This window comes from Halichoeres trimaculatus, unplaced genomic scaffold, assembly GCF_033239565.1.
Source record: "Halichoeres trimaculatus isolate MK-OKI-2021-1 unplaced genomic scaffold, fHalTri1.1 fHalTri1_scaffold_13, whole genome shotgun sequence".
Classification (NCBI taxonomy): domain Eukaryota; kingdom Metazoa; phylum Chordata; class Actinopteri; order Labriformes; family Labridae; genus Halichoeres; species Halichoeres trimaculatus.
This window is the reverse complement of record NW_027437191.1, coordinates 24,305,064-24,318,206: the sequence shown is the minus strand read 5'-3', so window position 1 is coordinate 24,318,206 and position 13,143 is coordinate 24,305,064. Positions and strand designations below refer to the sequence as shown.

Below are 13,143 nucleotides of genomic sequence, written 5' to 3'. Positions count from 1 at the left end.
TTCTGCTGTGCAGCTCCTTTGAGGTTCCTTCAGTGGTAAATTGGTGTAACTGCAAGTAAATTTTCTCTAACTCCAAAATGACCGCCAGTCACCACACCTGTGGACCCCTGCTGGCATATTCTGTTAGTCCTTTTACTCCAAAAGAACCCTTGAGGTACAATGATATTATTTTTATTTTTTTTTAAACACATCATCGGGAGTAAAATCTAAGTAATAGTATAATATTTCAAAAAATCATAATTCAAATAAGCAGTAACTTATGCTTAACCATTGACAACATGTAACACCAAGTATATTTCCAACACAAACATAAAATAGGTGATTTTGTTTTTATGATTTGCAAAGCACAAAAGGAAATAATCTGAAATAACAAAAAATAAAACAAAATAAAATGAGAAAATAACAGTTTCATTCCTTTTTTAAAAGTTAAATTTTGGGCTTTTTATGCCTTTTATTGGATAGGATTGGACTGTAGTTAGAACAAAACAGGGAGTTAGTGGGCAGTGACAAACAGAAAAAAGGGCACAGATTAGATTCAAACCCGGGCGTAAGAATGAACTTCAAAGAGCACAACCTAAACCACCAGGCCATCTGCACTCCTAGTTTTGATTCATTTTGACATGAGGCTCATGCTGTTTTATGTTGACTGCTCAGGCATATGCAGTTAACGTGTAATTTAATGGACAAATCAAACATTTGGAAAAATAGAAGATTTTTTCCCCCTCTTTTTTTTCATTCTGAAAACGAAGAAAGAATATTAGTACCAGAAAAAATAATAAATTTGTTAGAGTCAGAGCTCAATTATGGGATTTATCGATGATGTCACTCAATAAAATCACGTGTGATCACCCTGACTGGTTGTTTCTGTTTGTTTACTTGTCCACATTATGATGAAACTGATTTCTGATTGGTGCTTTTTTCTTGTTTTACTTCCTTTTATTCTTAAATTTTGACACAAAATCTTCTTTTCAGTTACAATATATTCAACAACTCTCCTGTGTATCTGTAGCCATAAGGCTGACTTTATGTAGCTGTAAATAAAGGGATATCTGATCCAAAGCTTTTAGAGCAACTGCTAATAATAACAATATTTTAAACATATTTCAGTTACTTTTTAAACTCTACATTGTTGATCTTAATATTTATGTTTGTGTTAGTGGTAAAAAAAAATCTTCTTTGTCTATTTAAACAGCTTCTATGATGAGTTTCAAGAAGCGACATCAGATGACAAAGAAAGATACTCAAACCCAAACTGGTCTTCTGGTGCAAGTCTCAAAGAAATGACTCATCATATTTTTGGTTAAAGATGTCACAGTTCAGACAGTTTTATTGATAAACATGTCAGAAAAGTTCAATAACTTCATTTGGATTGAAAGCTTTGACTCTGAATTTTTGGTGGAGGACACTGTTGTTCTGTCTGTGACCTGTAGGGCGTCTGCACCTACATGGAGTTGAGGAGGAAGCCGCTGAAGGTGCTGAGTCGGGTCTGATCAAAGATGGTGTTTCCGGGCCACATTGTGATGGAGAGCTGGTCGCCCTCCTCCAGAATCAGTGGCATGCCATTAGATCCAGAGCCGTGTGTGCCCCTCGTGTCGTAGATGGCGAACATGTTCTCATTGTTCTTCATCAGTGCTGCATTCAGGTCCCCTGAGTTTCCGACACAACCTGTGAACCGTATGTAATAGATTCCTTTCACAGGGGCTGTGAAGATGCCTGCATTTAAAGAACAGGGATGAACAGCTGCATATTAGTATGTGAATTGATGAATACGCTTAAGATAAAAAGGACTGAAAAGAAAACCTTAAACTGAAAAAATAACATAAACCTTAACAGGTGAGTTGTACCTGTGCTCGGATCGTACGCGTTGCCAACGTTAGTCGTCACCTTCTTGAACTTAAGAGTGGTTGGGGTGTCAAAGGGGCCATGATGGGTCCATTGTTCAACAGTAACCAGGGAGGCTGAGAACGCCACCTGTGACCTACCTGTAGGGGGACACAAGAGAAGGTGACTAGATGAGACAGTCCAGCCTCAAAGTGCTGATGAGTTGTTTTTTTTTTTTTTTATGTAACCCACAGTAATCACATCAGTGATCAAGAACGAAGAGAGCATTGAGGAGGGATGAGGAGAGTTGATGAAATCAATTTTCCAGATTCAAACTAAGCTCATAGGAAAGACTCGACAGGAGAATGTTATAGATGTAGGTAAAAGGTAGACTGACCTTTGGCCTCACTGTCTCTCTCCAGTTTCTCCAGTCTGGCCTCCAGCTGACGCAGCAGACTCATCTCTCGCTCCTTCATTGTTACCTCATCTTGTTTCTCAGGATTAGTAGTTGGAACTTCTTGATCCAGGAAGGTGATCACCTGAGTCCTGACCACACCACAAACGGCCAACAGGAGCAGAAACAGACGACACATTATCTCAACGAGAGGACTGATGGCAGGACGCGTAGAGCTGTCAAGTGACCGCTGGACAGAAAAAACCTCTGTTTGACCACCTGAAGTGATGGTTATTGGACTTTATACTTTGCCCACAGTCTTTGTTTGTTCAAAGAGTTGTTTTTCTGTCCAAATAAAACAAATCATTGACCTTGAGACCAAGCAGGACTACAAATAAGCAATAAAGGTCTGAACTAGGACAACAACTAAGAGAAAAAAATCCAAACAAGGACTAAAATAAGATGAAACTGGAACTTAAGAAACCTGTTTTTCTGTTTGTTTTTTCCTTTCTAAGCTGTGTTCCTTCTGTATTTATCTCTCTTTGTTTCAATGTGTCCTTTTATTCTTTCTTACCTTTTATAGTTTCTTTCCTTTCATCATCTCTTCTTTACTGTCTTTCAAATAGTGAAATATATATTCTACTTCAGCGATTGAAGTTTATCAAATTAACCTATTTTTGTGTACCTGCTGTTGTAAGTTTTCAGTGCAGACCTTTGACTTGAACCAAATATTCCCATTTTTGGTGCTTTTACTTCAGTAGAGCTGAATTCGTCCGAAAAACCACTTCCGTTTTAATCTTTGGACTTTTATTTTGAAGGTTCAACCTGTAGCGTTTTCGGTCCGTGTTAACCTACATTGCCTTGACCCGGGTCAGTCGAGACAAACGTCTGGAGTCCAGCTGTGGGAAAGGAGACAGGGTGACGCAGGGACCGGGAGGCTGAAGACCCGGCTGCAGGAGCATGCGGGACCCCCGGACCTGGACCGGACCCCTCTCGAGCTGGACTCCGACATGGGACTCGGGAGAGCGCGGGAGAACAGTCACCTATACCGGGGACCGGAAAGCGAGGTTGGTGGCCAAATCCAACAAGAAGTGGGTGAGACTGGTAACAGTGCTGATCTACATCATGTCTGTGTCTCTGGCCTCAGTGGTCCTGGTCTTGTACTACAGTCTCATTTGGACACCCACATCAGAACCCGGACCGACCCGTGGGAGAACTGGCAGACCACCAGGTGATCAAAGGACTCAAAGCGGCTGTGATAGTGAAGTTAAAATCCCTATTCACACAGACTTTAGTGAACCTGATAAACCTGGTCCCGGTCCCATCGCCCTCATCACCCGAGTCTCCTCCGAGTCCCCGGCGTCGACCTCCGCTGAGCCCCCAGCTGTCACCGCGGAGGATCCGTCAAACTTACCCACACACCGAGCCGGGGAGCGGGGACAGGAGCCGGAGCAATCCGGGTCCGGGACAGAGGGGCTCGTTTTCACGACGAGTGACCCTTCAAAATAAAACCTGATAACAGGTGTGTGTGACAGATTTCCCCAATTGTGATTTTTTTGTGGAATTACTTGATAATACTGTTAAATTATTTCAACTTTTTAAAGATTTTTTTGTGTTTTTGTTTTTTTGTATTATGTCACCTGTGTTACTGAATAAAAACTTTTTTTAAATTAAAAAAAAAAAAAAAAACGTACTTTTTACAGTATCTTTACTGCTGCATGCTGTTTTGAGAAAATGAGGAAGGAAACATAAATAATTATTCAGGAAACCATCAGCTGTCAATCTGAGCTGTGAGTTTAATCTGTTAACATGGGGAGATTAAATCCTCAAACCTTTCACATATTCCCTTAGAGTCACCGTTTGGAGAGTTCTCTGCAGATTTTAGTGTCTTTAACACTTTTCTTCCTGTCATGTGATGTCATGTCCATTTTGATGAGGAGAAACTCACATTCCATTTCCTTTATATAAAAAAAAATGAATGTTATTCATCAGAATAAATCATGTACAGGTTCCGCTGATCAGGGTGTTTCTGGTTGATTTGACCTGTTTTTAATCCCGATCCCCCTCCTAACACCTGAACACTTCTCTCTGTTTGATTGAATTTTATTTTTAGCTGCGTACAAAGCAGGTGGCACATGATTGAAGCAACAGAGAGCTATAGGTTTCTCAATTTAGCCTGAAAAAATGGCCTGATTGAGCCACTGTGAAACAGATTTCCTTTCTTTTTGTGATAGAAATTTTTGTTTTTACTGGTCACACCTCAAAAATTGTATTTTCTTGTGGCCCTATGACCCCTTTGTGTTTCATTTGTGGAACCATCTTTAAGGTTCGCCCCACAGCTCTTCCAAGTGGGCAAACTAAGAATTATACTATACTGTGAACTTTAATATTGTAAAATCAATCAATTTGATACTCATATTAAAAATACATTTCATGTCAAAATTAACAGTGTCATAGATTAATAATGTGCATTATAGTTTTTACACACATTTTTTGATCTTTTGACCATACAAGGACCAGGATTTTCTGTCTTATGTCAGTAAATTCAAACTATTTTTCTTTGTATGATGTTACATGTACACTTGAACAATCACCGAATTAAAGTATTATAATTGAACTTTGGAAGTTTTAAAGCCGAGGTGTTTTCTATGCAGGACATTAACTACAAAGCTCTTAAATTTTAACAGTTTTTTTTCTGAGTGAAAGAACACAGCAAGGCGTTTCTCGACAAACAGAATTCACTTGGTTTTTATTGAGTGCTAAAGAAAGGCGAGTGTTTCCTCAGAGATCAGAGCAACATTTTTAAACTTCACAGAGAGAAAAAGCTTCAGAGCAGCAGAAAGCAGCAGAACACATGAAGAAGAAACACAAATGGACCAATCAGAAACAAATGTTGAAATCATCACCCAAACATGTGGCCTTCAAATATAAAGTTGCAGATGACAAATCTTCACTGACAATTATGTTTTTGATGTTATCTTTTGAATGTTTGTGTTTTATAATTGTCCATGTTTTTACTCTTAAAAATAGTTTTAATAAAAACCAATATATGTTATTTGGTTTGAACCAAATAACTCAAAGGCTTAATTCAGAGAAAAACAGTCGAGGTTCTGACTTTAACTTCAGAATTCTGAGGTAAAAGGAAAGATTTTTCTTCAATTTTTCCTCCTAAATTAGATAAAATCAAAAATGTCTTTTATAATTTCAGGATTCTTGGAAAAGTCAAACTTTTAACCCATTTTTACTCAGAATTTTACTTTTTATTCTCTTTGTTTTTCATTGAATAACTCCAAAGGCCAAATTCCACAAAAAAGTAAGAACTCTGAATTTTATCTCAGAATATGCAGATCAAAACGTCTGTGAAAAAAGATCAGACTTTTTAACTCTCCCCCTCGGAGTTCTGATGTCTAAATGCCTAATTTTGAGATGAAACTCAAAACTTTAACCTCAATAGGAATTCTGAGGAAAAATTCTGAATTTTTAAAATCCATGTGTAAAAATCGAACCGTTTGGCCTCATGAGTTCAGTCTTCAGATAGTCTCTCTGCAGGTCGCATATTTGTTAAGCTCTTGTTGTAAAGCCATTAATGAAAGTTGAAACTGAAACATCATTATCTGATTGTCAAACTATCTGATGGAAGGGGAGGTGACAGTTTCATGTCAAAACCTGGAACAGAAATTTAAGACCAGGACCAGGTTGGTTCTAGATTATTACTTTGGTTTGAACTTGATTAAAAGCTTTTAGTGTAGTTTAAATTGCCTCGGTGACATCTGAAATAGGTTTGGACTTAGGGCTCTTTACATGGTTTCTCAACTGGTATAGCTTTAAAATAGCTTTAATTATCATTTTATTTCTGAAACAACCAATGCAGATTAAACTTAAACCAGATTCAGAAAATTCTGAAATGGTTGTTTGTCAGAGTTGGTTCTGTACTTGTTTCTACTGTTTCAACTGCAAAGACTGAATTCCAAGTAAGTTTTATATTTTTAGACATTCTGTACTAAAAATAAGATACAACACTTGATTTCCAGTTTTGCAGTATTAAAACTGTTTTCAGCTGGTTTGGTCACTGTGAATTAGGCATTCAGTCTTCACTGGTCTTGTTGAGAAAAGCAGTGGCTGGCTCTAAAGATATGGGATGAGGTTGTTGAAAGTCCTTAACAGCAAACAAACACTTCAGAGAAACTTTCAAGACGTTGTAGAAAGTTCCAAAACCAACGGCTTGTTTCTCTGGTCTGATGATCTGCATAAAATTGCGCATTTGGTGTTTTATTATAGGCCCAGATGCATGGCTAGAGTTCAGGTAAGAATATTCTTGCCTCCCATTGGCTGAACTGCTATGAAATGAAGAAGGCAACATGCTCCATTGTGGTTTTTCTGATCCACTCAAAGTCTGAAACGGTCCAATGCGGCACATCGGGGCTGTGCTGGTTCTAACGATCTGACCACTTCTAGTGTTGTGTTGTTCTGCTCTCATTATCTAATGTTTGACTTCGTAACAAGAGTCCTGTGAAGAGAGACACTTGTACCCATCCATTACCCAGCATGCATCACTGTGAAGAAGACAGAAAAGATAGACAGAAGATACAGCGCTGTCACAGTAAAGGCACAAATCACAGAGCAGATTGGACAGCGAGAAACAACGACCCTGTTCAGACCTTCATCAACGTGTTGTGTTTAGTGATCAGAATACAACTGGCCAGATCTAAGCACGAGGGTATATATGGACGTATGTTAGGTTTGTCACTTGTTGTCTGATCACCAGGCTTTACATTGTCGTTCGGCGTGACCAGGGTCGTAAAGATAACAAAGCTGAACGTAAGGAAAGATTCCGTGTGCTATCAAACTCCACTGACTGTGCTCACTTCCTAGAACACGACAAACCGAACGTGTTTCGTCTTCAGACTTTAGTATTCTGGGAAATATATAAAAGCTGACTCAAAGCCTGAGGCGCCCCAGCTTTCTGAAATGCTGACGGACAGCCCAACAGACGGCTCACTCCAAGGAGAAACTGGACTGAGCAAGTCCTACTCTTGGCTTGAAGTGATTTTCTGTTATCACTCCAGGGACAGGCCAGTTTTGGCTTCTCTCAGAGTTCGCAGTCCGTTGTTATGTGCGTTCACACTGAGAGCAACATGATTGCAAATCAAACAATTGCAGACGAACAAGAGGCTTAAGAAGTCTCAAAGTATGGTAATCCAACATCTTGATTGAGGTACATTCTAGTGCAAAAACTATTTGTTGCAACAGGTTAGTTTCAAGACACAATGCTAGTTTGAACTATTTTCTGAATGGCTCCAACTCCTTATTCCTTTAATCTCAGTGTAAGTTTTCTCTGTTGGGGTTTCTCTGACTGGTTGGGACATGTACCAGGCCAAGTGCCGCATTTAGGATTCCCTCAACATCTTGTATCATGAAATTCTATTTACAAAATCTCAGCCTCATAAATATTCAAAATAAAAAACCTCTGGTATAAGCTCTTTAGCTGGTTAGCTTCAGCAAGGGTCAGCGTCACACTGTGGTTGTGGATGGTTCGTAAAGTTGACTATAAACTGTGAATTCCCTGCCATCTTCGATGAAACATCAGCAGATCTTCAGAAGGTTTTGCAAACCTCTCCTGAATCCTGATTATTTCTGCTTTTTGTCTCTTTGCCAAAGTTGAGACAATCTAAAGCTGCAGATTGTCACGCGTTAGACTAACAACAGAGCTATCAGCTGTGTTGCTCGCAGTGTGAAGGCTTCTTTAGGTTATGCATATACTCAAAAAGTGCAGATTAAAAAGTCATTTTTGGTGTTTAAGTGCATACATTTGTTCTCACATTTATGGCTTAAGTAACAAACTCGTATAAATGCAGAGGACGGTTTGGATCGCTCCTATAGTCTCTTGGTGTGCTTGGAGTTATAATGGCTCCTCATGTCTTTACGAAGGCGGAACTTCTCTCCGCAAACACCGCAAATGTACAGGTGAACATCCATGTGTTTTTCCAGCTGTTCCCCACCTGGAAAGATCTGGAAACACACCTGGCAGATGGTCTCCCCGGCCGACAGGTGGGAAATCATGTGTCTGACATGGTCGTGCTTCAGGAAGGTTCCCTGGTCGCACACGGGGCACACGTAGCGTGCCATGCCTTTGTGCATGTCGGTGTGCAGCCTGAGCTGGCGCTCCCGCAGGAACTGCTTCCCGCAGGTCTGGCATGTGAACTGCTTCTCCTTGGTGTGGACGGTGTAGTGCTCCCGCAGGTGGCAGCGTTGGTAGAAGCCTTTGCCGCAGATGCTGCAGAAGTGTTTCCGGCGGTGATCCGGTTCAGTGCCTTCCTCCAGCAGCACCGGGCGAAACAGCTCCTGGTCATGGCAGGACAAGGCGTGCTCCAGTGCCAGACTCTCGTTCTGAAACAACAGACCACAGTGAGAGCAGGCCAGGTCGGCTGAGTCCAGCAGACCCTCGTCCATCCCCTGAGCCTCCTCCAGCAGGGACACCTCGTCCTCACCGTTGGAGTCCGATTCCCTACCTTGGGATTCTCCGCAGCGCTCTGCGTGCTCCTGCAGCTGACGGCCTTTGATCAGCACCTGACCACATCTCCCACAGGCACATATATGACCCATGTGGTTGGACAGGTAGTGAGCTGACTTCTCCTCCTCAGTTAACAGATCCCCACAGAGTTCACAAGGTGTGGAGTCTGTGTCCTGCTTCTCCTCTTTGACCTTCCGAAGCTTTGCTGGGATTACCGTATCCTCACTGCTGGACATTTGTCCCTCAAAAGGCTCACTGCTGTTATCCAAACCAGAGACGCTGGGCTCCGGTTCACGCTCAGACCCATTTTTCTCTCTGCGTAAATCTTTACTGAAATGTGCGCTGCAGTCTCTGGAGGTGTAATCTCCTACCCGTACCATTTCGATCTCAGGGAATACGGTCTCTTCAGGTTCCGTCTTGATGGAGACGCTCCGGGTTGAGCCAGGCTCACCATCTGTCCCGGCAGCAACCGACCGTAAACTGAGATCAGAGTCCCCCTTGACCCCCGGCCAGTCATCCTCACCCTTACAGATCACTCTATGTTCGTCTGTGCTCTCTGAGGTGGAGCTCTCTGCTTTACTTGAGTCGTTATCGCCCTCCATGTTTCCTCTGGGCTGGTGAAAAGCTTTTCGGTTGGTACAGGTCAGGATGTGTTCAATCAGAAGCTTCTCGCAGCTGAAAACAAAACCACAGTCATCACAGGTGTATGTTCGGCCAAATCTGGGACGGTCTTTTAGTGCTGAGCCTCTGGTGTTGGACCTTTTCCTTAAATCACACGGCTGCTCGCCTGCTCCTTCACCCGCCGGTGGTGCCACCATTAGAGGAGTGTTGACCACTTCCTCTGCCACCACCGGTCTGCTGACGGTCACAGGAACAGCTGGTCGTACCGCCGTGCTGCTAACAGCTTTTGGTAAACGCTCGACTTCAGGTGCAGCAGGTCTCTGCTTCTCATACATACGGACTCCAAACATCATTTTCCCACTTGCTGGACCAGCTGAGGAGCTGGATGAAGAGGAGGAGGCTGAGGAGGACGGAGTGAGGTTTGAGCTCCTGATGTCCCTGAGATCCTCCAGCGAGTCAGGGATGTAGTACATCTGCAGATACGCCATGGAGGCCTTCAGCTCCTCAAACTCATAGCTCCCTACAACGATGCGTCCTAGATACATGAGCTGCAGGATGAGGTCGAAGCATTCTGCGCTGATCTGCATGTTGCTGAGGTCCAGACGCCCTGCCCCCTGCTGGTCCCGGATGAACATCATCCTAAAGTAGGAGCTGCAGGCCGCCAGGACAGCTTTGTGCGCCCTGAAGTAGATGTCCCCGATGGCGATGAGGCAGTCACACAGGAAGCCCCACTCTCTCTGGTTGTTGAGCTGCTGGAGGACATGATCGCTGTGGCTTGGCCTCGCCATCGCCCTGCAGAGAACAGAAGAAGAAATGAAGGGAGAAATTAAACGGCTGCATTCTTTCTGCTGTGAGGTTTCTCTGTGGTCAGCTTTTATTGCCTTGTAGAGTATTTCATAATGTTTGGCTGGTTGTGTTCAGAGACAGAAGCAGCTCTCATTCCTGCAATGACTCATCCAGATTTGATATGAATAACTCGGAGATCTGACTTCAGTCATTCAGTCCCAGTTCCAACTTCTTCATGCTGGACTCACAGTTTTCAAATCGTAACGGTCATAAAATAACAGAGCATGAAAGTGTGAACACTGAGGTAGGTCATACTGGTCAATAACAGGTCATGCTGAAGTCCACAATAAATACTCAGGCAGCTCGAGTACAGTAGCTAAAGTCGCCTGTGTTTGAGTTGCAGGATCAATTACTGGTCCTGACAAAATATTCTGTAATCTCATGACCTCTTTTTCAAAATTTCCCATTTCTTCCCCTTAACCTGCTGTTTTCAATAAAGGCAAAAATGTCTTTGAAATACTATAATACTAAGAATACCACTTAGGTAAACTTAGGGCCAAGTTTGTGTTGTTGGAGCCTGTAAAGATTAATATACCCAAATATCTGTCAAATCATCCATCTTGGTGGAGACTTTAAAATAAACAACTTCAACTTGAAACTTAAGATTTTTGTAATCTAACTTCTTGTAAAAAATGGCTTATGAGATGAAATATGTCACCCGCCTAACATTACACCTGGTGTTTATTTAGTGTGTTAATAACAGAGACAAACAGGTACACGGAAAAATAAAAAACAAGAACAGGTTAAAGTTTATTTACCAGTCTAACAGAGTCAGAAACCCCAATCTTGTGGCTAGTTTGAAGTTTAAAGTGTCTCACGAAGTTTGTAATTTACTGCATTCTGTTAGTAATGTTAAATTATGAAGTTTTTCCCGTCACAGTGAAGAGTTGTACAGTAACTGAGCAACAGTACACTTCGGCTCATCGCCTGCCCCCGCAGAGCCAGCAGGCATGCGGGGGGACAGTCACGCATTCATGGGCTGTAAATAACACAAAACTGGCTCTGAAAGAACCGACACGGAGCCGTGGGAAGCTGCGGGTGTTAACGGTGAGGAGGGGGCTGTATTGGGACTGGAAAAAAGGGAGAGGCCGCACGCATCGAGAAGCTAAAATGGAGATGACTGTTCTTCAGGTTAGCTGTTGAAGCTCACATCAGTTAGCATTAATAAGACCGGAAATTGTCGCTTCAAAATAAAAGAAGATAAAACTCAACAGGCTGGGAAACGAATGTGATTAAAAGTCTAATCAATTATTTCACACAGCACAACTTCAATTTGATTCAGATCTGCTTTAACATAACATACAGTAAGGCATTAGTGTGTTTGAAATGCATTTCTGGAGGCAATATAACGACAAGGTTGTTATTGTGAAAATCCAAAGCGGATGTAGTGGTTGCGAATGCAGCCAACATAACGTTTACAGTGATCTCTCCCGCACAGTCCCGCCACCCCCGCACTGCCACCCGCATTCAGCTAGCATCGACAGCAGCAGGCCGCGGGGATTCCTGTCAGCTCTCCCGACCAGGCGGCTCCCAGGGCCGGGCAGAATCCTGAGCACTCACCGTGGATCCCGGAGGCCGGCAGAGAAAGTGCTGCTGGCGGTGGAGGGTGACAGGAGCTCCCGGGGGGTGTGGAAGTTTCCTCCGCGGTGGTTTGTTATGTTCAGGCGGAAAGTTGAGACGAAGGAGCAGCCTCCTCTTCTTCTTCTCCTCCGCCTGCAGGATGAAAGAACTTCCGCACAGACTGCCGCGCCGTCAAACTACATCTAACGGCGAGGGTAACAGGAAAGACTTCCTGTTATGATGGTGGATTTCAAAGTAAATGTGACCTGTGGGAATGTTTCCATCACAGTTAATGTTGGCACTGAATACCTACATTTATAAAGAAGATGTGAAGTTGTTTTGCCCCTTTTCCAAATCATGCAACTTACAATATTGAGTCAGCTGTGTGCTTTCTGCAAAAGCTTGAGCTACGTTTATTTTTCAACCTAATGCCCTGGTGTTTTGTTATTTCTGTGTATACTAAAAAGATAAATTGATCAAAATATGTAAGCAGATAGCTCGAAATGTGTGCTTGTATAATAAAATGCAAAACTTTATTCCTGCATGACTTTTATTTTGGAGTTCCTAACAGGACATGTCACGTTGTATCTGATGTATTTATTTGACAGGGTGAGTCGGGGACGTATGTTGCAAGGAGCAACCAAAGACAGGGATTAGTGAAGAGCTCTCACTCCGAATTGAATTTGTGTGATCACAGCTACAGTCTATGGACCACAGATGTTTTCAGGAGACTTCAATCAGAGATCTGATAAAATAAAAAAAGATGTCTCACTCCAGTACCACAACTTTGCCTTTGTAAAACCTTGCATTTAAAAACGGTAGGTTAGAAAAAAAGAATAACGTATGAAATATTCTTGTGAAAAATACGCGTCTGGCTTGAAGCTTTTTAACAAGACTGACACAGACAGACAAAATATACTGTATAATATATGATATTTCCAGCACCAAACAAAAAAGATACAAATCAGACAAAAAGTAAATTGTTACTAATTTATAGCGACCAATTTTTATTTTTTCCTATTCCTTCAACATTTATTTTTAGGTTTTGTTGTTTTAACCGTTTATTTTAACAGATAAGTAAGTGTATTAATATTGGTAAAACTATCATATCTTGAAATAATTGTGTTTATGAGTTAACCTTTTTTCTGATTATAATTTTTTATCAAGTAAATCTGTGGAGGCAAAGCAAATGACATTTAGTTATGAAGTAAAGATGATAGAGACAACTGTACAATAAAAAATACTTACAAGTAAAATAAAACACAACATTGAAACATTACTACCAGAGAAATGTCTGGAAGCTTCCCTCACATTTCAAAATTTTCTATATAATTTAATTATTTCAAATGCAAAGTTGGCAGGAGCTTTTAGCATTACTACTTTTATTAAA

General features: G+C 41.7%; 2 protein-coding genes across 3 annotated transcripts; both read right to left on the bottom strand.

Annotated features, from left to right (window-relative positions):
- Window positions 1-1,401: 1,401 nt before the first annotated feature.
- LOC141802112 (complement C1q tumor necrosis factor-related protein 3-like) lies at window positions 1,402-3,599 on the bottom strand. 2 transcript variants are annotated; one of them, XM_074685539.1, is made up of 4 exons: window positions 3,516-3,599; window positions 2,219-2,367; window positions 1,845-1,982; window positions 1,402-1,713 (listed from the first exon to the last, which is right to left on the bottom strand). In XM_074685539.1, exons 2-4 carry the CDS (start codon window positions 2,295-2,297, stop codon window positions 1,442-1,444), a joined length of 489 nt encoding a protein of 162 aa, XP_074541640.1. In that variant the 5' UTR covers window positions 2,298-2,367; window positions 3,516-3,599; the 3' UTR covers window positions 1,402-1,441. The 2 variants fall into 2 exon arrangements, with proteins under 2 accessions (XP_074541640.1, XP_074541638.1); XM_074685537.1 differs by lacking the exon at window positions 3,516-3,599 and adding an exon at window positions 2,901-3,062.
- A 1,345-nt stretch (window positions 3,600-4,944) lies between these two features.
- zbtb1 (zinc finger and BTB domain containing 1) lies at window positions 4,945-12,140 on the bottom strand. The gene is made up of 2 exons (XM_074685282.1): window positions 11,754-12,140; window positions 4,945-10,139 (listed from the first exon to the last, which is right to left on the bottom strand). Exon 2 carries the CDS (start codon window positions 10,133-10,135, stop codon window positions 8,090-8,092), a length of 2,046 nt encoding a protein of 681 aa, XP_074541383.1. The 5' UTR covers window positions 10,136-10,139; window positions 11,754-12,140; the 3' UTR covers window positions 4,945-8,089.
- Between the last annotated feature and the right edge of the window lie 1,003 nt (window positions 12,141-13,143).